Here is a 26924-nt window from a genome sequence, read left to right as displayed (position 1 = left end):
TTCTGTTCAGCGCCAGACTTGCTTGTAACCTATATCACCAATTATTTTATGAAAAATGACGTATTAACTACTAAAAAACACTGACCTTCGTGTAAATGCTTGGAGCAGACTAACCTGTGAGCTGGAGTGTTCTGGGACGTTATATTTGGTCTTTGAATGGCTGCAATCCAGGCCATCCGTCGCGTCTTTGTTACTTCGGAAACATGGCTCGAACAATTTCTCTTCAACGACGTAATCCGATAACAACCGATCTCTTTACCCGTCAGCTTCCCGTGGCTGTCATGCGACCGGCTATTGCAGTTAATAATACAACAGCTTCTTGACATTTTTGTGTTTCTTTTTATCGCTGTATAACTGATTTCAATTGAAAGTCTGTGTGCGCTAGTACCTCTTGCCACGAGTTCCCAGAATCCTTTGCGGTTCTACCCGTGAATGACGTCACATTTTCAATCTCTATATAATATGCATGTTAAATTTTATATTTGGGGTAAAATATCAAGTCTTTTCAAGTAAACCGGTTCAAGTCCAATTCAAGTCCCAAGTCATTGGTGTAAAGTCCAAGTCAAGTCACAAGTCTTAGAACATTTTTTCAAGTCAAGTCTAAAGTCATAAAATTAATGACTCGAGTCTGACTCGAGTCCAAGTCATGTGACTCGAGTCCACACCTCTGGCTTTCCGAGTCCTGTAATGGAATGAGTTGTGTTTTTGCAGAGCAGACAGGCAAGCAGGGGGAATCAAAATGAAAAAGCAATCACTTAAATTTAAGAGGATGCATGTGTTGTGTGTGCGTGATGATGCATAGCATTGTCCTGTCATGCCGCCATCACTGTCTCCTCCCCTAAGCTCCAGAGGCACATCTATCCCTTATTAGCCCCACTGGTTGCTGCAGGCTGTCACCCAGTTAATGGCTCCTGTTAGATTTGTCTTCAGCCACTCAGACAGCAGCCGCTGCCACCGCGTGCTGCAGCGCTGTTATTATCACTATAGGCGGTGTAAATGAAGCGTGCTGTATACTGGACATGTATATTAGCTTCACCCCGCCTCCTTCGGGGGGGGGGGGGGGGGGGGGAGATTGCTGTCAAGCAGATGAACAACACTGGGTCTGAATCTCACCATCTTCTGCAAATGGTGGTAATCTAAAGGAAACCTATTAGAATTTTTATTTTTATTAATATTTTCTGTGAGTAATCAGCTATTACGTTGGTGCACGCTCATATTAACTATAGCCAAATATTAAAATAATAAGGCCAGTGTACCTAAAAGTGATCATATGCATTGTTGACTTTGCAGATGTCAGAGTGGGAAAACACAGCTCTGGCTGACGGCACAGAAGCCCCACCCACCTGCTGTTTAAACTTTGTTTGTGAGGGGCAACCAGTAAGAAAGCTGCCTGTATGCAATGGTTTTGCTCAAAAAGATCGGGACACCAGAGTTATTTTCTGTACATAAAAATGAGCTTTTATTGAAACTTTTGTATAAAAAAATAGCGACATCCATCCTTCACAGCCACAAGTCACACAGCTAAACTGAAAGGGTCTCCGAATATGAGGCTATGTGACGAGTACGAGCTCCCCATAGAACTCAAATGAATCTCGACAGCACAGAAAACCAGGTGGATTTCTCTGAAACTTAGTCATTCGACATTAACAGACTTCTTAAGTATTTAAATAACATTCAAAAATCCTCTTTTTCAAATTTAAGTAAACGTTTTATTCTGCTTTTACAATGACAACTGCTTTCAGTGCATCTTCCACATCTAAAAAAAAAAAAAAAAAAAAAAAAAAAAAAAAAAAAAGTTGAAATGTAAAAATAAGTTATAAAGGAATGCAAACCAAAGGCCAAGTAGGATATGCAAAAACAAAAACAGAAGAAAAAAAAAAAAAAACTGGGGGATTTTTTAAGCATAGACAATAAATAAATAAATAACCACAGAGTGTGGGAATGTCTACATGTTTACGAATAAATTAAATCCAAATGGGGGGAGGGAAGAAAATGTACACACAAATAAGAGGAAAAAAAAAACAAACTACACACTATACAATATTTGTTTGAAGAAAAAAAAACAAAACAAAAAAAAACAAAAAACATTTGAGTCCATGAATATTGCATTGATTGTGCATTTCACACCCCAAACCCTGAGGAAGGCCAGGGGTGGGGGCTATGTAGTGTCAAGCAGTGAGATGATGGGAGGCAAAAAAATATATAAAAAATGTATGCGTATATATAGAACAGACAAGTCAGGAGGGCTATGAACCCTGGAACAGGCATTTGAGGCCAGAGCGGGAGAAAAGGGTGGGCTGTGTGTTGACATTTTGTAGACATTCAGAAAAGACAGGATCCAGTTTCCAAACACCTGTTCAGGCTATAGAGTGAGTGAGCAGCGTTAAAGAGAGCGACACAGAGTCAAGTTGAGTGTGTTTCAAGTATTCCATTGCCAGGAAGAGCCCCCATGCCCCCAACCTCCTTCTCTCCTGACTATTTCTACTTTAGCCTCTCAGCTAGGTGCTGGTTGGCTTACAGTGATGGAGAGAGGGAGGACAGAAGGAGGAAGGGGAACAAAACAAAAACAAACAAAAAAAAAAAAAAAAAAAAAAAGAGCCTAAACACCCCTTCCATCACAGCAGAGACAACTTAACTGTCACGCTGAGGGCTATTCCAAGAAGAAGGAGAAAAAAAAAAAAAAAAAAAAAAAAAAAGGAAAAGAGAACAGTTTCTGACAAAAGTCCCCCCGCCCCTGAAAAGCAGCTTTCCAAAAAAAGGCACTCCAAAATCAAAATTAAAACATTTAAATAAAAAGGGTTATGTCCATGCTCTATGAGAGCAGCCATGTCTGAATAGGAGGGCCTTGCCAGCTGTGTATACCAGCCTAGTAACAAAACAAGTAAAATTAAAATTTAAAAGTGGGGAGGGGGGGAATAAATAGTGCTGGTAAGACTGCCCAAACAGCAAAATGTTTCCCATTAGGAAACAAGTAAAAATCAACTGAAAGGAAAAGAGGGGATGGGACTATAAGATAAAAAGAACACATAAGTAATAAATTAGAAATTCCCTACAAAAGAGGAAAATTAAAGTACATTTTTCTTGCCGGGCCTGCTGGGTCAGAGGGTCCGGTTGCAGATCAGTCCTATCCCCACCCCTTCTTTTCCCACAAAGTCTTATTTGTTTTTTTGCCCCCCCACCCCAACAAAAAAAAGTCTATCAGAGCCTCCCTCAGAGGCTCTCCTTGCTCGAGCTTGTGCTTGATGAAGAATCTGTGTCGATGGTCCTGAGGCGGATGTCGCTGCCCACAGGCTCCTCCGGTGACTTGGGTGATTCTGCCACTGCCCTCATCCAGGGGTGGTCGCAGATCTGCTCCAGAGTGGGCCGGTCTGAGGGCCGCAGGGCCAGACACCATTTGATCAGCTGCTGGCACTCTGGAGGAGAAAACAAGAAAAAAAAATTAGTAAGAAAAAAAAAGAAAAAAGGGCCAACAAACTGAAAGAGAGAACCTGATATTTTGGATTCATCTCTACAGCTTATGTATACAATCACAGCACCAGAACACACATCCCCTTTTATTAAGGTTAGCTCTCTAGGGTGAGTGGGACTGGTACAGAGTGCACCAAGGGAAATCAAAAACAGACAAAAAAAAAAAAATATCCCAAAAATAAAAAACCTCAATTTTATTTATGACAGATAAATCTGTTTACCAGCCATTTGATCAGGTCATCCATTATGATTACAAGGTCTTACTCTAATGTGAATTGATTTATAAATATAGACCTCATGAGCTATACCAGTAACCATGGCTAGAGGGCAACAGAGTGAACTCATGTGTTAACACTCACCAGCTGAGATCCTCCTCCTGAAATACAGTCTCCCTCTTAGGATCTCCTCGTCCTGCTCAAAGGGGATGTCTCCGCACACCATGTCGTAGAGCAGCACGCCTAATGACCAAACCGTCGCAGAGCGTCCGTGGTATCTGTGAAAGCGGATCCACTCTGGTGGGCTGTAGACTCTTGTACCTGTGAGAGAACAAAGAGGGGAAAAGAGGGAGGTGAGTTACGAAACAGCAGGCGGGAGAGAAAAAGAAAATTGAGAATAATGTGTCTGAAATAGCTGAGTCATGGTAGTAAAGCTTTCCATCTTTTCCTACGCCACAAAACACAAACTGAGTGACCTGCCTCCATCTCCCCTCCTCCCTTCCCTCCTGGAAGGAGGAACTTGGTTACCAAACATGAAGAAAAAAAAAAAAAAGAAAAAAAAAAAAAAAAAAAAAGCAACGTGAGCCCATCACGTGAACTACAGTCTCCGGTTTCACAACAAACAGATGTTACGTGGCACTGACCAAGCATCCACAAAACACAACAGTGACTCAACCTTTACTGAAAGGGAAAAAACATTAAAAGTAGTCTCCCTATCACAAGACGAGGATGATTCACAGATTAAAAAATGGCCACCAATATGATCATTATGCTGTGAGTCATATCTGCGATATGAGAGATCTTTTATTTACTTTTAAATTAGCAACATCCTTTAATAGATCATCGATAAGGAAAACGCAGAGAGACTCTGGGAGAAGAAAACCCTCGACCAAAAACAGACGACTGCGTCAGCGCCTCGTGAACGCCTCCATATCTGAATATAGCACAGCGGGGCACCAAGGGCAAACACAACGCAGCCCACACGGATGCGTATTCATCAAAACAATACACACGTCCAGCACTGAAGCCTCTCGCATAAGCGATGAATTAAATTAGACAATTTTGTTAACACACACACAAAAAAGGAGCGCTTACTTACCATCGAAATCGGTGTAGACTGTGTCCTTGAGAATCGCCCCTGAGCCGAAATCGATAAGCTTGAGCTCCCCGGTGCGTAGATCAACCAGCAGGTTTTCATCTTTGATGTCTCTGTGTACCACGCCGCAGCTGTAGCAGTGTCTGACCGCCTCCAAAACCTGTCGAAAAAAGCCTCGAGCCGTGTCCTCGTCCAGGGCACCCTTCTCAGTAATGAAGTCGAACAGATCCTTCACGAGCTCCGGCCTCTCCATGACGATGAGCCAGCCGTCCGCGCGCTCGTAATAGTCCAGCAATTTGATAACTCCGCGAAAAGACGAGCTGACCTTCTTTAGCAGCAGGATCTCCAAAGGCACCATAGTACCGTTCTGTAAGGGGGCAAATTGAGGCATTTATTAACCATGGAAAAAATTATTTTTTTCTTGAATGGGGGAAAAAATACAATATAGTTATATAAAACCACCCAGCAACAGCCGGGGAGGGGGGTGGGGGTGTTTGCAAAACAAACAAAATCGTCGGCGGATGACTACTTACAATTGTGCCCCACTCCGTCACCCGCTCCTTGGCGACATGCTTCACGGCAACCTGAAATCACACAGAAAAGAATACAATGTGAGCGTTAATTATAGGGGACACACATCGTGTTTCCTGACAGAGAGAACTAGGGAGCTGAGAAATACCCCACTTTCATGGCGCCACATGCAAGACCAAAACATAGACCCCCCCCCCCCCCCCCTCGATCCCGTACTTACCGGTGTGCCGTCAGAAAGACGGTTGCCGGCGTACACAGTTCCGAATCCGCCACTTCCCAGTACGGATCCCACTTGGTAAACCTTCTCGAAAGGCTCCTTCTCCACTTTAACTGCAAGGGGGGAAAAACAAAATAAAACGGGGAATGTTATTTAAAAAAAGGTGAATGCAGCATTGCGAGGTTAAACTTGTTAGCTGTACGAACTGGTCAGCTGCAACCGTAGTAGCACACTTTGTTCAATTAAGAATATGCTTCCGATTTATTAGCCATTACATTACAAATCCAATATAAATGAAGTTAAAAGACGCCTCAAGTGTAATGGTAACCTACCCGGCTGAAGCTGTATTTTCACTGGTAGATGGTCCATACTCGAGTGATTGCAAATATGCGAAAATGAACCAAACTTTGACAGCAACATATTCGAGCTGAAACGACCGTGTAGACGACCTCTATTCAATCGCTGTGAGTCCGAAGAAACAATATAAGTAAGAAAAGAAGTGGGTTCAGACGCAGTGTAAATGGTGGCGCGAACCGTCTTGGCTGCGAGCAACTGTTAAATCCAGTCCAGCAGTGCGCCAACTCCGCCGCACCGCGCCCGTCAAAGTCGTGTCACGACCGCGAAGTCGCACACCGTTCCCCAAAAACCAGCATCAAATATGACTCCTGTGTCTCGACTCAGGTATCTCCGATAAAAACAGTCCTCTTAAGAATTAAAAAAAAAGAAGAAGAAAGGGAAGCCGACCACTCCGATGTGTATAGTAGTCGTGCCGACAGAAGAGTGCGTTTAAAGGGCCTCTGCGGCGGACTGTTGTACTGAACAGTGGCCGCTGTCTGAGCTTTGGCGCGGTCTTCCCAAGCCAATATTTTGACGCGCACTAGGAAAACGATATCCCTCCGCCACCAACACAAGTAGACACTATCGTTTAATTTGCGCGTACTTTCGGGACCTTTTGCCACGTATGCATTCCCATGTAGCTACTTAACACGCGCCACAATTGTATCATACTTTTATTCGAAAATATCCTTGCAATATTAATTTTCGCGGCGCACTACTTTCTCGTAGTACGAGACGCCCATGAACATCGTCTGGAAGCTTTGCGCTGTGTTCGCTATGAAGTTGAAAGGCAACGACCAATTAGATATCATCTATAAATACCATGTTTCGCATTTGGACCAATCCTGGAAAAGTTATTCTAATAAAGCAGGCATTTGAGCTCACGTGGCGGTAATTCTGATAGGTCCTCTGCCGTCCCTCTGCAGAAACGCATATTTTGTATGGCTGGAGGGGAAAGTTCAGCCTTAAGTGTTATTCACCGCCTGCTGATTACACGTTGTTATGCAGCAGTGTGTACTCACTCATGTTATTTGTTTTGTTTTTACAACCCAGGAGAATTCCCATCACTTAAAAATGAGCAGTTTTTTTATTTGTGAGACCTATAATTTAATGTTTTTTTGTTTTGTTTTTTAAATGAGCATGGTCATATATCCAAGATAAGAAAATTATTATTTCTGTTTAAAAAATAAAGTGTTATTAATGCTGCAAAAACATTTTCAGTAGAGTTTGGTTATATGTGTGTGTGTGTGTGTGTGTGTGTGTGTGTTGGGGGGGGGGGGGGGGGGGGGGCACTGGAATGAGTTAGAAGCCTAAGATGATAAAAAGCACTGAATGTCATCATTTTTTAAAAAGTAAAAAAAAGGGCCAGAGGAAGACATCCTGCACAGGTCAACCGGTCCATCACAGCACTAGCACAGAGAGACAGACACATAGTCTCAAAATCCCATTTACAGCCAATTTCGAATCACTAATTAACCCAGCATGCATGCCATTGGACTGTGGGAGGAAGCTGGAGTAAACCAGAGAGAACCCACACAGGCAAACAGTGAACATGCTACCTTTTTTCTAGGAGTGCCTACCTGCTCAAGTCTATCAAATTAGCACTATGTCCATCAAAAAATAAAAAACTTCCAACAGATTAATTTTTCATTTAATATTAGATGTTTTAAGGCTGAAGTTGCACTGTGGTGGTTACTTTTTATTTTCAGTGACAAATAGGTGTGATGAGAACTATTCTGTTGCTAGTGAAGGAAGAAGAAAGTTGGCCAGGACTTTTCCCAGGTTTATGTAACAGGATGATCCATGCATGGTACTAGTCACTATACTGCCCACATATATACATGATCTAAACTAATATGATAAGACTGGAACACCCCGAACAGATCACGCTGCACCACAGTGCATGGAGTTTCTACAGATATCACAGGCTGCTTTCTATGCCTAATAATAAATTAGGTCAATACAATGTTGCACACAGGCAAGCTTGTGTGAAATCCAAGCTTAGTATAAAGATAATAGACCACAAAAACATAATCAGTTGGTCAAAGTTAGTCGAGCCAGCTGCCCCATTTCTGAATGTAGACTTTCCACTTTTGCACATCAAATGTCCCCTTGGCTCTCAGTGAAGTTTCCACTTTTTATATTATGTTACCTGTGATCCTCTGTATGTGTATGTGTGTGTTTAGGCTATGCGTTCGTGTGTGTGACTACTAACTAAATAGAACCATCGGAGTTCCAGGGAATGTTATCTCACTATAGACCTGCTGGCTGCAAAGTTATGTAAATGTGTGCACACACACAGACACGGGTTGCATTTAAGAACAGAGTAACAGCCTGTAGGCTAACCTGCTGTGTTTTTACCTTTTCAACCAATGATGTCACACGCTGCTTCATGTGATGAACAATTTGACTAAGGAGTTGATGCTATCAGCGCATTTGTGCATTTTGTAGCATAACTTTATATGTACAAGATGGTGACAAGAGAACCAAAGTATTGATCCCCTCAAGAAAACGTGTCAAGAGGTCACACAAAGGCTTCAGGCACTTGCATTTTATTTTTTTCAAGGATAAGCTACTATGTACATGGAAATTGTGTGGAGATATATGGGTGAACCTCAAGGGTTCCTATGCTTTTATCTTGTAAAACATTTGCATAAAAGAGTTCAATCGTTTAATGGATAATGCTTCAAAAGGAAATTTGTTCCCTGCAGCAGCACCCTCCGCCTCTCCTGCAGGATCATTCTGTGGTCACATATGTATTTTGAGAAGTATTACGGCTCTGACCCATGCAGTTATTATTAGTAATTGCTCACGATGCTGTAGATCTTCGAATTAAAGCTTCTTTTCGGCAGTCCTTTTGCCCCGCAGTTTCTCTCATACAAAGCTCCTCCCACAGTCCAAACAAATCGGCGCAGATGAACTGGAATGGCTGAATTACCTCCAGCTACTGCTGAGTTTTTAACTCACTATGATTCTTTCCAGCGTGGTCTCTTTTCATTTTTACTACTATAGTGTCAATCCACCTAAATTTACACTCAAGGCTCAGTACAAGAATTAGCACGTACTTGCCATTTTTTCCAAGATAATCAAGTGCAACATGCGGACCACAATAATACTCTCATCCACTCTCATAGCCAATGGAAATTGGGCAAATATGCACAGCAGCTGAAATGATATTAGGTGATAGATCCATGTAGTGCCCAGGGTGTTTACTGCCTATCACCTAGTGCCTGCTGGGCCAGGCTCCAGAAATCACATGATCCTGGACATGAAATAGATATTACAGTTGGATAAAAAGGGAAACCCCCTCCACCCCCTTTTCTCTGTATGTCCCTTAATGAGGTGCCACTACACAAAACACCTGCTGTGCTGCTGCTACTATGACTAATTAGAGCACAATTGTACTGGTTGATGGTTTGAAGCAGTGTGGCAAAGTGTGAAGCCCTTGGATGTAAAAAGGCTTTTCCGCCTCACAAGTCCCCCCATGGAACATAACCTAATGTGTTTAACGCACAGGATGGATCTCCTTATCTTATTATCCACAGTATTATGTATTGATAAATCCCTTAACAAGGGCCAATTAGGTTATGAAGTATTCATAACCATAATCTTTTCTCTCTCCCTCTGTCTCGGTGATGTGAACCATTTGAGGAGCAAGTGAGGCAGTCAGGCAGCGGGCCAACCAGGCGTGCTGACAGCAGAAGCGCGGACAGCTGTTTTGCCGTAGCTTGATGCGAATGCATGCTATGCAGTTGTTCACAGCTCTCATGGGAAATCATCATCAAGGCTTTTATTTATGTTCACCAGTCATTTGATCTGTGGATGTTGGATATAAAAGAGAAAAAAAAAAGAAGGGAGGGAGGGAGCAGAGACTGGTTTGTGGCCTACTGAAGGCTGACACTGTCCACCCATTCCCTATTCATCTCTCCTATTTCTTCATTTTTCCCATCTCTCCCTTTTTTCCCACATTCCTGGGATGTCTCCCATTTTCCTTTTCTCTAATTGCTGCCTTAGTAAACTGTGTCAGCAAGTGGAAATAGTTTTGATAAGCATTTGCATCTGTAATTTGATGGGTTTCAGTAGGGACACATAAACCCAGACGCCACCAGAGCTTACGTGGCCACATCACAGCCTCGGGGTTGGTCGAAACTATTTTTAGGCCCATCACGCTGGCCCGCTGGCAGCCACATCATTTTGGTAAGCCGCCGATTGAAATCGATCTGGCTTGGTTGAGCTGGTTCTCCGTGCCAGGGAAATCTTAGAGACTGAATTTGTCAAGCCTCCTGCTGGGGTTAAATTCCCCAACATGTCTGCATGTGTGCATAGAAGCTACTTGTATTATGTTCTCTGTAAGCATGTCGACTTCAGCAGTGTCCTCATGTAATCTTCCAGTTAACCCTCCTCCAGAGCAATATAAGCCGCTGTACTAAAAATGAACGATTTGCATGTAGATATCAGATGAGAGTGAATACAAATATTTTGAATAACCCAGGTATTTACCGCGCAGTCAGAGAAAGCCATAAAGCCATCGACTCACAGTGGTAGAGAGGACTACTCTAATAAATTGCTGTAATTTACATTAATATTGCACAATGCATGTAATATTTTGTGAATATAGTTGTACAAATCCCTCACATTAGTATATGTGAGGGGTTTGCAAACCCCTCACATATACTAATGTGCCGCAAACAGGACTTTAATATCACCATCCATTCCCATTTTATTACGGTGTATCCATATAAATGGCCCACCCTGTAGATTATAATGTAATAGTGTTTGTGAATAAAGAGGAATACTGTAAATGCCAATGCGGAAAGGAAATATGAGGAATTCCCTTTCATTTGAGGAAAATATTAACATCTGATCTACTGTCCAATCCAATGCTTAACTTATAATCATTCATTTTTTTAGTGTTCTGATGGGTACTTGCTTGCATCCATCCATCCATCCATCCATCCATCCATCCATCCATCCAATTTTATTTATATAGCGCCAAATCACAACAAAAGTCGCCTCAAGGCGCTTCATAGATACAGAGAAAAACCCAACAATCATATGACCCCCTATGAGCAAGCACTTTGGCGACAGTGGGAAGGAAAAACTCCCTTTTAACAGGAAGAAACCTCCGGCAGAACCAGGCTCAGGGAGGGGCGGCCATCTGCTGTGAACGGTTGGGGTGGATCCATCCATCCATCCATCCATCCATCCATCCATCCATCCATCCATCCATCCATCCATCCATCCATCCATCCATCTTCTGCCACTTACCAACCTAAGCTGACAAGCCCAGACATCCTCTCCCTAACATCCTCCTCCAGCTCTCCAGTCACCAAGTCATTCCCAATGCAGATAAGAGGTGCAATCTCTCCAGTGAGCTCTGGGTCTGCTCCTGGTGGGACCTGCCACCTAACCTACAAGGCGTCCAGGAGGATTCCTAGTGAGATGTCGAAACTCTTATGGTTTCTACTGAGAGTTCTCGTTGAGACGAGGGCAGGAACACAGAAAATTGACAGCTTTGTTTTTACACTCACCTCTCTCTTCACCACAGTGCACCTGTACAATGTCACCATTGGTGCTGACAGTAGTGCAACAGTCTGTCCGTCAATCTTCCACTCCAATCTCCCATCACTCATAAACAAGACTTCAAGATACTTAAACTCCTCCATTTGGGGCAACAGAGTGGGCACTCCACATTTTTCCCATTAAAAACCTCAGACTCATTTTTATTCTCATTATTTCATTCATGTTCTACTGCGAACCTCCGCAGTGAGACGAAGTTGAAAGAACTTAGGACTTCACTGTGATTTAGCAATGTTATTTATTAGTATGGGTAAAGTAGTAAATATACATAGAGAGCATGCCTTAATATCAAAATGCTAGCATTTCTCTAATATTCCTCTGAGAGACAGCTCTCCTTGTCTAAGCCAGGTTAAGGCTTCTAGTCATGCGTGGAACATGCCAGTCAGGTCGCTATATGGATTAAAGTCTGGACTCTGTGTTATGTAACAATGTCAGGTCCCTAGTCTGCCTGGTAATCCGACAGCCACATTGCATAACTGTTATTAGCTCTTTCTACACATTCCCTTACACCTTCACTTCTGTGCTTTGGATACAGTATGCTCCTTTTCCCTATGCATTTTCATCCCAGAGCATCATTTACAATACATCAGATACTATGTCAGATACTACTGATGTCTCAGAATTATGCAAAACTGTTCTTTGGCAGAGCATTGGCACACCAGCTGCAGAAGTAATGTATGTTTATTACTGCAGCAAACAAACTATTTTCTGCAGTTTTAATGACGTACAAAGACAACATTTGGAAATTGAAGGGGTTATGACAGAGTAAGTCAAAAGTTTGTCATTTAGGACAAAGCAGTATTTGCATGCTATTTTTGAAAGCTGTTTGCACTTTTTTCTTTTTTTTTTTTTTCTTTTTTTTTTCTCCTTTTTTTTGTCCCGTTTGGATCTTTAGCCATCAGAATTGTTGTCTTAAGTCCAAGATAGATGCCAAGCGGATTTATTTTACCAAGTGGATCATCATGGCCTTGCCATATTGGTCCATTTGATTGACCTTTATTATAATTATGAATTTATTTTATTTTCAGTTCCTACAAACGGGACAGACATGACTGGGGGATAGGACAGGGAGAAAGAATGAAAGAAAGAGAGGGAGAGAAAGAAAACCAAAGGGGAGAAGAGACGGTGAGAAGGGGGGGAAGAAAGAAAAAAACAAACAAACAAAAAAACCCAAAACACCTGGGTCACCTGTATGGAGAAAAAAAACAGAAGAGAAAGCAAACAACAAAGAGCAACATAATAATGTTTGCACTTTTTTCGCTTACTTTATGTTTGCTGATTTATTCAAATTTCACTCACTTTTTACTTTTACTCATAGATTGTTTTTTTTTTTTTCCGTTTTTTACCACTGAAAACAACTTTAGGTTTACCTAAATATCAAATTTTGCATTCAGATATGCACTTCACTTCATTAAACCGGTAGAATGCAACCACATGCTTATTCCTTCAAATGCAGTGCCCAGGGATTCTTTACAAGCATCCGTATAAGATGAGCTGGGAGTACCTTAACTTGCTACATCAAGGGCAGACTCCAAAGGACACCTTGGGCCAGATTTACTAACATTTAGGACATGCAATTTACTGCCAGTTGCACCAGTATTTAACCCCACCCTCCCCCGCGTGTCTTATTTTTTATGCTTGATATTTAAATGAACTGACTGCACATGTGTTTAAAAAACAACACAACTTTTGTAAATCACCTATAAAACTAACCACACGTGTATATAAGCACTATTTAGGGGGTTGTTCTCACACATTATTTTGCCCTTTCAGTAAATCTGGTCGATTGTGTGCAGTTTGGAGAGTGACTTTGATACAACCGCAGTATTTGACGCCATGAAAGTAAGAACGCCCGGGGTTTTCCTTTTAATTGATACAAAATTAACCACATCTGTTAATGTTCAAGTCAGGATTTACCAAACAGACTCCACTGCCAGCCTAAGCTCTACTTGCATGCAGGTTTGGGTGCAAGTATAGGACAAAGCAAGGAGTGAAAATCCTTTACGCATTAGATGGCATCTCTTCCTTTACATGTCGGAATCACTCAGTATTTTAGCATTTACAATAATTATACTTTTTGCCTGAAGGAAATCAAACATACCTGACCTGAGATTTCTTTTTCTACGTGGCACGTGTGCCAGCTCAATGCAACAATGACTTGTGAATGAGCTGCTGAACTTCAGCTTGCTCCGCAGTCGCCGTCACACAGTGCACGAAAGTAATGCAAAACAGTTCAAGGACTCTCTTCTACTCTCAGACTTATTTTATTTTGACACCTTTCATCATAAAAGCAAGCCCACAGTCATATCTGGGCTTTTTATCTGTGTGCGCACATGGTCAGTGTGAATGTGCGCACGTTTGAGCATTTGAATAAACACTGCAGGAGGGGACAGAACAGCCGCAGGGTTTGTGTAGGAGATTTCATAAAAACAAATCCCATTTGATCATTTTAGATAGGAACACATTTTTATTGCGTTAGTTCAGGTTTTGCGTCTGCGTTGGCCTTTGAGTACATCATGTAAAAAGACTGGCACACTGCCCAACTCTGAGAAAAGGCAGTAAAACATTTTGCAGTAGGAAAGATTAGCACAATTTTAATGGCAAAATTCAAAACAGGTGTCTTGTTTTCACTGTTTTCCCTCTAATGGGCTCCTTAGGCGACCATATGGATACCATTATGGTTATCAAAGCAACATTCAAGTTTTACTTAACAGCCGACATGAATGGTTTACATTCCAAATGGAGTTTTCACCTCTTATCCTTATTAAGCAATTGTTATTTACTGGTCAGTAATCACATTCGTAGCCTGTTGCTTAAACTGTTTCAGAAATTCTTTCCACAAGCAGCTGGTAGTTAATTCTCTGAAACATGAGCTGACGCATATACAGCACCATCCTCTCGCTGTACACGTATGAAAATCTTTAGATATGTACCCCCCGCCCTCGCCTTCTTCCTTCCAGTGACTTGATCCATCTAACTGCCCATTGCTATCTTAAGAGGATACTGAAACCAAAGCCTTAAATCCCCTAACCCTATGATCGCAGGAGGAACAGGCAGAAAAGCTTGTCCGCAGAGCTCTGATTGTATCCTCCATGTCTAGTTATTCAGTCCAGTGAGAAGAATCGAGCTATCCTTTTATCTATCCTTGTATTACAATGTACCGGTCCCCCAAAAAAGGAAGTGAACAAAAAGATGAACAGACGAGCTTTTTATGGTTTGAGAAACAAACAAAGCAGAGTAGTTCCGTTTGGTGCTTTTGTACATGCAGTTTAGAATATCTTGACATAGCCTAAAAATGAATGTCTGACACTGACAGACTCAGGCCCAATGCAGAACCACAATGCAAAAGAAGAATGTAGTATTACTATGATCTGCCACAGCAAATGAATAGTGAGCATTGTGTACTTTGTAATAAGGCTTTCCAATCTCTGCATTTGGAACTATAATTAAATATTGTGCAACATGGTTATATTACAAGTCACGGAAGATACTTTTAAGTAATTGTGTATGCATCGCTGTATGAAATGCCCACATTTGCACAAAGTAATGATTGTGATCTAATAAATAACAACACATTAACTGTCATTCAGAAACCGAAGCAACATCCGTTAGCATAAATACAAGGCGTTGAATGCCAGAGTCAAACTGAGCCAAACTGAGCCAAACTGAGCCATCAGTTACACCGGTGCACAGAAGACCCTGTCACGACAATTGGTTCCTGCCTGCCCTTTGGCCCATGCTTTAAGGGATCTGATTGGCTGGCTGCTGTGACAGGCATTGTGCTGACTGTGTGTCTTTGAGTGCCCGAGCCCTGGCATATGCTGCCTGGTCAGCAGTCTCTGCCCACACACACACAGGCACAAGCACACACAGACGAGCACACATTTTACAAAAACACATATCAGTTAGAAGAAATTCTGCCAATAAGCAAGACCCACTCACACAATTGAGCTACTCATCCATATACACAAGCTATATGCACCTATACATCTCAGGGTGTGTTTATCTTTGCTGTGGGCACATCATTACTTATTCACAAGCATGGCTAATGGCCACATGTCACAGCGGAGCTCTGTCACATTGTGGAGAAACTAAACACTCAGAAGCTCTAATCCATAGGTCCCGACGTTACAACGCAATGACAATAGCAGCCAAAGCAGCTGCAAACCCCCTCTCTGTGACACCTATGACACCGGCACAATAAAAAGCTGGCCCCTGATGCTTAAATCCTTCACACCTGAGTGCTCGCACTGAAATGAACGTTGAATGGAGAATTGAGACGTGAGTTCTTCAAGCTCAAATTGGCTCTATTTAGGTTTACATGATGAGGATGATGAAATGGTATAAAGTGGGATTATGACTGGCAGTTCATCACCTTCAATACGTCCTAAGGCACAGATAGCAATTTAGCCTCCAATGGTGTAAGAAAACTAATGTACAAGGAAAAGTAGTGCTATTTAAGGGAACAAAAAGATAACTGAATAGTCTTCAGGAATTCTTCATGTGTAACACAACAATGACACTAAACAGAAGAGGCCCGCTAAAGGTTTTAAAATACATTTAAAATAGAATGGTCAAATGTTTGAGCTCTTATAGGCTACTGTTTGATGGGCTAAGATCACCTGATCCTGTATTTCCTTATTTTCCTGCAGTACAACAACTTTGCAAAGTTCAATCAAACAACAGGAGACTGACAGAATAGTGCTACTAAACAAATAAGCTGAAAAACAGGTGAGGAGTCCCTGAACAAACACACCTGAAATCCCACAAAGAACAGAAGGAGGCCTTTGGTTAGACTCAATTTTGGGCCTGTGGCCTTCTGTAATGATACTGATTAGCATAATGACCTTCTGCATTAAAAAGTCACACTCCACTTTGTTTTATCCTTGCCAAACCACACGTAAACACACACACACACACACACACACACACACACACACACACACACACACACACACACACAAATTGGGAGGTAATGAGAATTAATCGAGAAGAGTCAGTGATGAAATGCCTCCTAATGATGGTCCGACTAATTGCATGTCAACAGGCTTTGCACGCTCAGCAGTTTGAAATACAGGGCTGTAATTGGCTAGTTTTTTGCACTGTAATCACAACTTCCCCAACCGAAGCTGTGCGTGTCGCAGATAACACAGAGCGGTTATTAAATAATTATATGAAACATGTCCAGTTATTTCCTGCTTTTCGCTTCACTTGTTACTCTTGGCATGTGTAATATCATCACCATGCAAGGCTGATGATGATCGCAATGACGATGATGCTGCTGCTGGTAGGTGTTCAAATATTTGCTGTACTGGATGACTGGTGAGAACATTATTGCGTCTCTGTTTGACGATTAAAGAATAATTACTAAATGTACTGTATATTTGTTGAGTGATAATTATACATGCAAATGGATTAATTGGCAGCTCATCTAATGGCTGTTTCAGCATACACCTTTTTGCTGACTCCAAAAAGGCATTAGATACATTACTGTAAACCCCTAGAAAAACCTGAATGGGCCTGTATGTATACTTTTGACCCTGCGTGGATGAGAGACAATAAATAAACGAAATTAACTAAAATAAATTAACTAAAAATAAATTTTAAAAAGTTATTAAAGAGGTCTGCTGTAGAATCACCCTGTAAAAAGAAATTCATTAATTGTCATGGCTGTATGTAAACCTCTGACTGAAGCTGTATATTGTAGCTTTTTACAGTTGTATCATGCCTTATATCTGACCAATAGCTGTACTTGCAAAATGATTTTTGGTCCTATGGATGTCAAGGCAGGAAGTCTGGAAAACGACTTTCTGTCTCAGCCTCTAAAAACACTTTCTTGTTGAGTTTTTGTATTATGTAGGGTCGTAGTTTTTCATGATTAATGATATTCTAAATTAAATGGGGATGATAATACACCCACACACACATTAGTCTCTAAAAGACCCTGTGCCTTTCTTTCATAATGCCTTAGTTTGTACTAAGTCTACTTTGGATAGTTACAGTATTATGACTCATAATCAAAATCCCCAAATCCTTGTGGACAATATGAATGGGATTTTATTTCTCAAACCATGCTGCTGGACTCTATAGCAGATTCTAACTCTGTCATTCATTTCCTCAGCCACTTATTTTGGGTCAAACTGAATAAAATAAAAGTCAATTCAATTCAATTTCATTCAATTCAATATTATTTATACAGCGCCAAATCACCCCAACAGTCGTCTCAAGGCGCTTTATATTGTAAGGTAGACCTTACAATAACACATATACAGAAAAGCCCAACAATCTATTAACACATAGTGAGTGAGAAAGGTGACTGAAGAAGAAAAACTCAATGCATCATGGGAATCCCCCGGCAGCCTACACCTATTGCAGCATAACTAAGGGAGGATTCAGGGTCACCTGGTCCAGCCCTAACTATATGCTTTAGCAAAAAGGAAAGTTTTAAGCCTAATCTTCAAAGTAGAGATCGTGTCTGTCTCCTGAATCCAAACTGGAAGCTGGTTCCACAGAAGAGGGGCCTGAAAACTGAAGGCTCTGCCTCCCATTCTACTTTTAAATACTCTAGGAACAACAAGTAAGCCTGCAGTGTGAGAGCGAAGTGCTCTAATAGGGTGATATGGTACTACAAGGTCATTAAGATAATGGTGCCTGATTATTTAAGACCTTGTATGTGAGGAGCAGGATTTTGAATTCAATTCTGGATTTAACAGGAAGCCAATGAAGGGAAGCCAAAACAGGAGAAATCTGCTCTCTCTTTCTAGTCCCTGTCAGGACTCTTGCTGCAGCATTTTGGATTAACTGGAGGCTTTTCAGGGAGTTTTTAGGACATCCTGATAATAATGAATTACAGTCGTCCAGCCTAGAAGTAATAAATGCATGAACTAGTTTTTCAGCGTCACTCTGAGACAGGATATTTCTAATTTTAGAGATGTTGCGCAAATGGAAGAAAGCAGTCCTACATACTTGTTTAATATGTGCGTTGAAGGACATATCCTGGTCAAAAATGACTCCAAGGTTCCTCACAGTGTTACTGGAGGCCAAGGTAATGCCATCCACACTGAAAAAAAGGGACTGGCCATCTCTTGGATTTATGTAAGCATCTTGCATGTATTTAACACAATTGCCTCATGTTTTAAAGTTAAATGTAACTATATAGTGTAAAAACTACATGATATGCAGAAAGGGTGTATTAAATTGTTCATATCATGTTCAGGTGACGTAAGTCAATAAGATAGCAACGTTAAATCTCGTGAAACCACGCGTGATTTCATCTCGCGGGCTTTGGATCGTGGTTTAAAAAAGGCATCCATCTCAGTCAAGTCGAGTAGCCAACTCTACGTTTTTGGTATGTCTTGATTTTTTTAATTCATTTTTACCATAATTCAGCCAAATGTAGTTAAACGTCTAGAGTGTCGCCATGTAACATGCTAAAAAAGAGCCGTTAGCTTATTTGCTGTTTTATCTGTTGTCAAAGAATTGGCGCTTTTTCATTTGAATTTGTCTTTGGCACAAGAGCCGTAATATCACATTAAACCTAATTACGAGGCACTCATAACATAATTTGGTTTTCTGTGTGAATAGATTTGTCAACTGACTCTTCAGTTACATTGTGTATTTACTGCACCGTGGTGTTAGTGAGATTTTGGACATTGAACAGCTTTAGCTAATATCATCAGCGGCATTATGCTAGCTTACATCCCTACCCCTCCTGCCCTCACCTGCTGTCCTTTTGTTTTTGTTTTTGTTTTTTTTGCTGCACATTGAGAGATGACCTCTATTCTGCATTTCACCAGGAGTCAGCTGATGGATTGTGGGTTCAAGGTGTTATGGTAAGAAAGTATATTCTATTTTCGTTTCTGTAACTTAATTATAATAGGTTTTTTATAATTATTAGGTGCATGCATACTCACCCTATTAATACAACTGAGAGATCCAAAATCTGCCATAGGTTTATCTTATACCTGTATGTGTTGCCAGAAAGGTGATTACTGGACTCGCATTAATGCACACTTGAACTGAAATGAGGTTGTAACTTGTGGGTTCTTGGGTTGCAAATCAGAAACAAACATCTTTGGATTTTTTTTAATCCCATAAGATCTGGAAACACAGTTTTTATTCAACAAAACATTACTGATTAACCAAGCACAGTGCCTGCTGTTATTTCAAAATAATTTTATGTCATTTCAGATAAAATGCAGCATTCCAGTGCATCCCAACCATGCATACAGTCAAGGTTTCTGACGGAGCTGAGTTTCTCTCTGACAGTCTGCTGAAAGTGTTTGCAAAGTGATCGGGGGAACAGGGCACAAAGCTAAAGGATGTAGCTGCCATGATGACAGTAAGAACTTTAAAATTCTTTAACTACAAAGTGTATATGTATTGCATTAGGTCAGTAAAAGATTTTTATGCTGCATCCATTGAAACAGTCAACTATTACCTGTGAGTACTGATTCCACTAAAAGGATGCCATAATTTTCGTCATGCATTTACTGGCCCACTGAGAAAAAATTATCTTTTTTTAAAAATATATGTTCTGGAAACTATATATCCATAAAGTTGATGTCAAACAGAAACTTTTGATATTGCTTTGTAGATGCTGGTGTTGCATGTTGACTGGTTTAAAAAGTCAAGAGTTTTTGTCTGGGATCATTTTCTTCTGTGCTACTGAAAAGTTCACAAATCTCTGTTTTCTTTGTTATAATAGTCAAGGATGACATTAATGCTCGGAGTCCCTCATCAAAGTGCTCCGCATCTGTGTGAAAGACAATTGCAACATCTTGGTGCAGGAGTTCATGGTGAGTGTTTTATGAGTAGATTGTGGCTTTGCAACATTTAAAAATGCATTTAGTTATCCACTTGATCCTCATTGGACTGGTTAGGACCAGTAGTCCTCTTTAATAATTTGAAGTTCACATGAGGCCTGGTAGTGAACTCGGCCGCCGGCCCTTGAGGCCCCACCCCTGTATTAGGGGTCACATCAGTGTGAAAAAACTTTAAATTTGTCATTCTAGTGAACAAAGGAAAATCCCACCAATATTTACATTAGCTTTTGTTTGAAAAAATGACCAACTGACCAACAGCTAACCAAATTGTGGGGCTGAAAGTCTAAATTCTAACATCTTCTGAGTGACATAACCTGGATTTCTGATGGGCCGGTGTCTTTCTAACAAAAACTAATGTAAAGCATTTGAAATTATTATGTTTTTCACCCTCTCTTAGAAACTCTGTTAGACCATGAATGGCAGCATGGCAGGCCACTCTTTGGCTATAGCTATTTACTATGTTGCTTGCATTGGTTTAAATTACTCTAACATTAGAACTGGTAGATTCAAAAGAGATGAGTTTAAAAAGGAATCTTAAAGAAATGTTTTGTGTTTAACCAGGACTTGACTGAGGCCACTGCACAGATTGAGAAAACCACAATGAACATCTGTCTCCAGAGATGCGCCAGGCAATGACTTTTCTGATGTTGTTCTTCAAGATCTGGATAATGTGACCTTTGCAGTAGCCATGCTGTTTGGACCTTTTTTATTCCTTCAACATGAGTTACCCATCACAACTCTGCTACACTTTTGAGGTGATTCAAAGGGTGGTAATGGAGTTGGATGCAACTCAGCTCTCAAGGAAAGCTCACAACTAAGACAAAACTGCTCCTGCAACGAAGCTCACTGTTATGCATGTGAGGTGACCAGCTCTAGGTGAGAGGACATTTAAATCTCACACTTGTTCTGCTGCATTTTTGAAGCTCAATTCCAGGAACAGATCGCAGGGTTCATTTTTATATACTCTGCAACTGCCATGAGGACGAGCTGTTTTTTGTTGTTGTTTGTTTTTCCTTTTGCTCTGTACAAGTTCTGTTTGTCTGTTTGGCAGCATTTTTAAATTTCTCTTTGTATTTTTTCTTTCTTTTACTAGTGAAGAGATGTAGCGTGAACAGTTATACAGTCTAAATATCCCATATGGGTCGTGTGAAATGGTATTTTCAGTTTCATTCATTTGAAGTAAAGAACGTTGAATATTTCTAAGTGTGCTGTTTTGAACCAAGATGTCACAGTATGATCAGTGCTGTAATTTTTGACAGTCACTGTATCAATGTTATTTTTGCGTCTCTTGAATAAAGGTTTTGACCTGCAGGTGCTAATTTCTTTAGTTATTGGGGTAAAATGGGAGGTGTTAATAGGAAGGTGTTTGCCAATTCAGTAACCTAATTTAATGTTAATGGAAACTAACATTACCTCAAATTGTTTAGTTATAATTGTTGTTTAACTGAATCTTGACGTCAGAGGCCTTAAATAGAATGTTTTGATTTGTTCTTTCCCAACATTTTTCAAAAGAAACAGTCTAATTTCTTTACTGTGATTGATTCCAGAGAACACGGAAGAACTGACATTATTTAACTGTTGATTTATATAGATTCAGTGGAGGAGTAATGTCAGTTTAATTCTTTACCTACTGCAGTGAAATTAGACATTTTGTTTTGAAAGGTTACTGGTGGATGCCAGCAACCATCTTGGAAGAGAACAATACAATCTGTTATAAGGCCTCCATTTGAAAATTGTGTATTTGATACTAGAATATAATAGCAAAATGTAATTTGAAGATAACATGTAGTATTTAAGTGACCAAGTAGTATTGGGTAAAAGTTATTGAATCGTGTTGGGATAACGTGAGAAAATTGTGAAGGATTAAAATATTCCAAGAGATCAAATTACTTCATCAAAACATGTTTAAGTCACATTTTATCAACACAAATTGCACAGGTTTATTGAACATGAATAAATTGTGTTAATTTAACTCAATTGTTTAAGTTGCTGCCAAAGCAAAACATCTGTGTGCAACAAATGTCCACCATTGAATTAAGTAAATCCAACAACATATTTTTTTCAGTGCAGAGTAAGAACCATATTTCTAAGATTTTCAGGGCCGAGTACAATAACCTCAGTTTGATCTGAATTTAAAAGCACAAAATTAGCAGCCATCCAGGTCTTTATGTCTGTAAGACATTCCAGCAGTTTAACTAATTGGTGTGTGTTATCTGGCTTCATGGACAGAAAAAGTTGTGTGTCATCTGCATAGCAGTGAAAATGTATGCTATGTCTTCTAATGATGCTGCCTAGCATGTATAATGTAAACAGAATTGGTCCTAGCACTGAACCCTGTGGAACTCCATAATTAACCTTAGTGTGTGAAGGCGATGCAGCACAGTACCTGTAATACCTACAACATGTTCTAATCGCTCTAATAGGATATTATGGTCGACAGTATCGAACGCTGCACTGAGGTCTAGCAGGACAAGCACAGAGATGAGTCCACTGTCAGAGGCCATAAGAAGATCATTTGTAACCTTCACTAAAGCTGTTTCTGTGCTGTGATGAGCTCTGAAACCTGACTGAAACTCTTCAAATAAACCATTCCTCTGCAGATGATCTGTTAGCTGTTTGACAACTACTCTTTCAAGGATTTTTGATATGAAAGGAAGGTTGGAGATTGGCCTGTAATTAGCTAAGACAGCTGGGTCTAGAGATGGCTTTTTGAGTAAAGGTTTAACTACAGCCAGCTTGAAGGCCTGTGGTACATAGCCAATCATTAGAGATAGGTTGATCATATTTAAGATCGAAGAATTAATTAATGGCAGGACTTCTTTGAGCAGTTTTGTAGGAATGGGGTCTAAAAGACACGTTGATGGTTTGGAGGAAGTAATTACTGAAGTTAACTCCGAAAGATCAATTGGAGAAAAAGACTCTAAAGTATCAATAGTACTAAGAGTAGCTGTAGATAATGTCAGTGTCTTGTTTGTTTTTTCTAGGTTTCAGAAAAGGGGAATTATTAACTTCTTGACTTGTGACACGTCACTGGCATGAAAACACTTCTTAAGGTTTCAAAACCAGATCTCAGGCACTATATTTATTTTTTGCATAGTTAGCTAACATTGCCAGAAAAAAAATTGAGTATGGGATTGCTTTTGATCCCAAAAGGACTGAATGCATTGGTGATATTGACCCATCAATATCAAGAGTCCCCATTATTTTCAGCAAGTATTAAGAAAAGACAAAAATGTGGTCTAGCAGCAAAAGAAGCAAATAGTTGGTTTGACTGGAAAAAAAAAAGTAGTAAGCGGGAATCTGGAAAATGTCCTAGGAAATGTCCTGCTAGCGCTCCCAGGAACTATCTGCCACACCCCTGGCTGACTGTGCGTGACTTTTCAAAGCTGTGCACCTTCTGAGACAGAATATGCAAATAAATGCCTTTCCGCTTCTTGCTCCTCAGTCTTTTTCTCAGATGGAAATGCAGAGGGATTATGGGTAATTATGGCCAGGAATGCTTCCCAGCTGAGCCCATAGGAAGAAATTTTATGTTGGCATAGCAACCGCAAATGTGTTGATTATTTTCATCCTTAAAGGCAAAAGAGGAAACCCCTCTACAAAGAAAAGAAACACCTGTAAGACACCCCCCGCCCCCATTTCATTTTCTTTTGCTTGTACTTCTTCTCCTACTACATACTGCGTTTCACACAAACGGTTCTTCCTTTCAGCGAGCTTCCTCTTTCTTCACCTCTGAGCCCTTCTCCTAATCTTTCTTTCTGTGTCTTATCTTTTCTTTTTGATCTTTGTATATTGGGTCTACTTTTATAAGAAGTAAAATGAGGAAACAAGTACCACATGAGTCCAGTGTTGAATGATTACATTAGTAATTACATCATTTAATTATATTAAATCATGACATCAGTCACATTCCAAATATTTTTTCTCTATAATATTACTGTAGTATCAATCTAAATCAGTGATTGCTAATTAACTAATTGAGTTATTGCTATTGCTTTGATTTGCTATTACACAAGTCTTGCAAAACTAAGGCATGTGCTTGACTGGTCAGCAGACCAGACACTAAATCTAGACCCTCATTCTTGCTTCTGAAATGTAGGTAAGGTTTCTGTCCTGCTTAAAAAAAAGCTCTAGGGTTCCTGGGAACTTTCCTGCAGCGGTAATGATGCATTTCTGATCAAGATATTTGTATTACAAAAACAACACCATGGCATTTGCATGTGCGTGTATGTGTGTGCGTGTTTGTATAGATGTAAACCAAAGAGTCCTGCTTTTACATTTGCTCTTTTGGAAGTACCCTTCATTTCCTATCCGCGATCACCTGAGATGAACATGGAAATTCCCCCATGAACAGCATCGACTACAGACAGAAAACAAACCAAGCACGTTTAACGGTCCATTCCAACTCTGTTCAAGAAAATTAATCCCAAAAGCTTTTTGGTTTCAGTTTTTAGTACTCTTGTGTAATAAACTTGGTACTTTTTAGGGTAATGGCCAAATTATTTTGGAGCTACTAAGTTCCGATTCACACTAAATCAATTAGTGCAAAATTTCTATATAAGAATGCATATGGGTTAGATAACAACAAGAGAGTGAGACCATGTGACCGACACACTGTATTGTATTTTATAGTATGAAAAGCTAAATTCACCAAAGCACCTGCAGCTAACCATAGCACGTCAGTTGCCAACACACAAGAAGTTGAACCCGTGGATGATGATGATGATGACGACAAAACCTGTGTTGAGTGAGCGGCAGATTCAACGACGTCTTCTTCCTGACAGAGTTTGGTAACTGTGTTGTTGACATTTTAACTTTTACTGCACGTTTTCTCAGCATGCTATTTACTGCAAACAAATGAGCTAATATGTACAAAACCTCAGTATGTAGCCATTACCAATAGGTTTACTAATAACAATATAGTACGCAAACACTGACAGTGATGTCCACATTGTCTGACAACAACAAACGCACCTGACGTGGAGTGAAAAATGTAAAATTTGTTTTGTTTTTTTATGTTTTTTTAAGCTCAATTCAAATAACATAAATACCAAGAAATATTCTGTTACCAGGAAATTAAGGAAAACAAATATTCACAGATGGGGGAGGAGTGTTATGGGCTAAGGTGAGGGTGAATAAAATAAAAATAAATCAATAAATAAAGGGAGGAAAATGCATGTGCATGGCAGTTAGTTATATAAAAAACACTTATAAAGCACTATAGGAATGAGGTAGGATAATAAATACTGATGAGGTTTTACTGTAATTTAAAAATCAATAATTGTATATAAAGACATATTATAAAAAAACAGTACTTTCGGATAAGTGTATTAAATAATTACATATCAATGTATAAAGATTTTTATCTTAATATGACATGGGTCTGTGTATTAGAGAGGCATATTTATTAATAGCACATATGTATATTTTAGATTGTATATTTGAAACAGATATATAAGGTAGCTATCTATCTCAATTAATAATCATTATCCTTTTCAAACGGGAAATGGTCAACATTTCGGTTTGGTTTTCCCCACATGAAAATGATGGCTGTCAGTGACTGCATGTTTATGTGTTTTTATGTTTGTTTGTTTTTAAAAACACTTTTTACTTATATCCTTGAAATGAATATTTTTTTTTAAATGTTTGATTGAAAGTACAAAGGTTGGGTTCCGGTACCAAATACTCCAGATTGATATTGCTATCGATGAATGTTGCATATAGGCAAACAGTCAGGCAAATAAGAATGCAAAAGGGATATTTGGAGAAATACAGTGGAAAGACTTTTCAAAGGCTAAGCGAGGACACCAGCTGGGTTCCCAGACTGCACGAAGCAGTCTACAGCATGTCTACAATTTGCTATAACAAAGTCACACATGGCGATTCAATCTTCATATTTCTTTTAAAATGTTTGCATCCATCCATCAGTTTTACAGGTAATTTAAAATCAGACAACTGGTGCTTTCTGATGATGCTGTACAGTTGTCTTTTGTGTGAGATAGTTACTAAGTTGCAGTCAATAAAAATAACTTGTCAGGGTGCAAAACCACATTGAAAGGAAATGGTTTTGCAAGTTAAATCCTTGGTTCTCTGGAACTAGGTCTTGAATGAATGGGTGTGAATAAATACTCGATAAAAAAAAAAGATTTCCATGCATGAATAAATTGCTGATAATTTGAATATGATTTTCCTGAACTATTTGTTAACTGTACCGAATAACACGAAATAGCTCCACGAGATCCGGACTGTTTTCGCTCGGCTTGCCATCTCTAATTTAAATGATGGGTAAAGCCTGCTGGGCCGGCGCGTCCTCCCCCGTTCTTCCTTCTTTTTAATTGGTTCGTCAGCGGGACCCCTGCCTTTGTTTGCCCACGACCCGAGAGCACACACACATGCCTGCACGCATTCACATGCAAACGCAAGCACAAACACACACAAACTCAAGTCAAACACACACAAACAAACAATCAATAGGGATGTGTGACCACGCTGACCGGGGTCAACTATTTTCTGAGGCTTTTATCTCCCTTAGTTGATAAGGAAACCGTGATTAAGGCTATCGTAACTTTCCACAAAGGGTTGAACACCTTGACTTTCAAGAGCTGTGTTTGTCTTTCGTGAACGGCGTGCAAACAGCGCCCTAGCTTGCATCTTTC

At 40.1% G+C, this 26924-nt stretch overlaps 1 protein-coding gene and 1 long non-coding RNA gene across 2 annotated transcripts; one reads left to right on the top strand and one right to left on the bottom strand.

Moving 5' to 3' along the window:
• Positions 1-1432: 1432 nt before the first annotated feature.
• pim3 (Pim-3 proto-oncogene, serine/threonine kinase) lies at positions 1433-6418 on the bottom strand. Its single transcript, XM_085252181.1, has 6 exons — positions 5860-6418; positions 5531-5640; positions 5313-5363; positions 4783-5146; positions 3828-4004; positions 1433-3413 (listed from the first exon to the last, which is right to left on the bottom strand). Exons 1-6 carry the CDS (start codon positions 5945-5947, stop codon positions 3211-3213), a joined length of 993 nt encoding a protein of 330 aa, XP_085108307.1. The 5' UTR covers positions 5948-6418; the 3' UTR covers positions 1433-3210.
• Positions 6419-18491: 12073 nt separating this feature from the next.
• Positions 18492-21780, top strand: LOC146555835 (uncharacterized). The gene is made up of 4 exons (XR_014889312.1): positions 18492-19275; positions 19634-19784; positions 20151-20241; positions 20830-21780. It is a non-coding gene; the product is annotated as an uncharacterized LOC146555835 (long non-coding RNA).
• Positions 21781-26924: the final 5144 nt, after the last annotated feature.

The sequence above is a fragment of the Mchenga conophoros genome, linkage group LG17 (genome assembly GCF_057382185.1).
Source record: "Mchenga conophoros isolate Kocher_MC1m ecotype Shallow Benthic linkage group LG17, M_conophoros_male_GT1.1, whole genome shotgun sequence".
NCBI classification, from domain to species: domain Eukaryota; kingdom Metazoa; phylum Chordata; class Actinopteri; order Cichliformes; family Cichlidae; genus Mchenga; species Mchenga conophoros.
The sequence above is the reverse complement of the archived record's forward strand: the minus strand, read 5'-3'. Positions and strand labels throughout refer to the sequence as shown.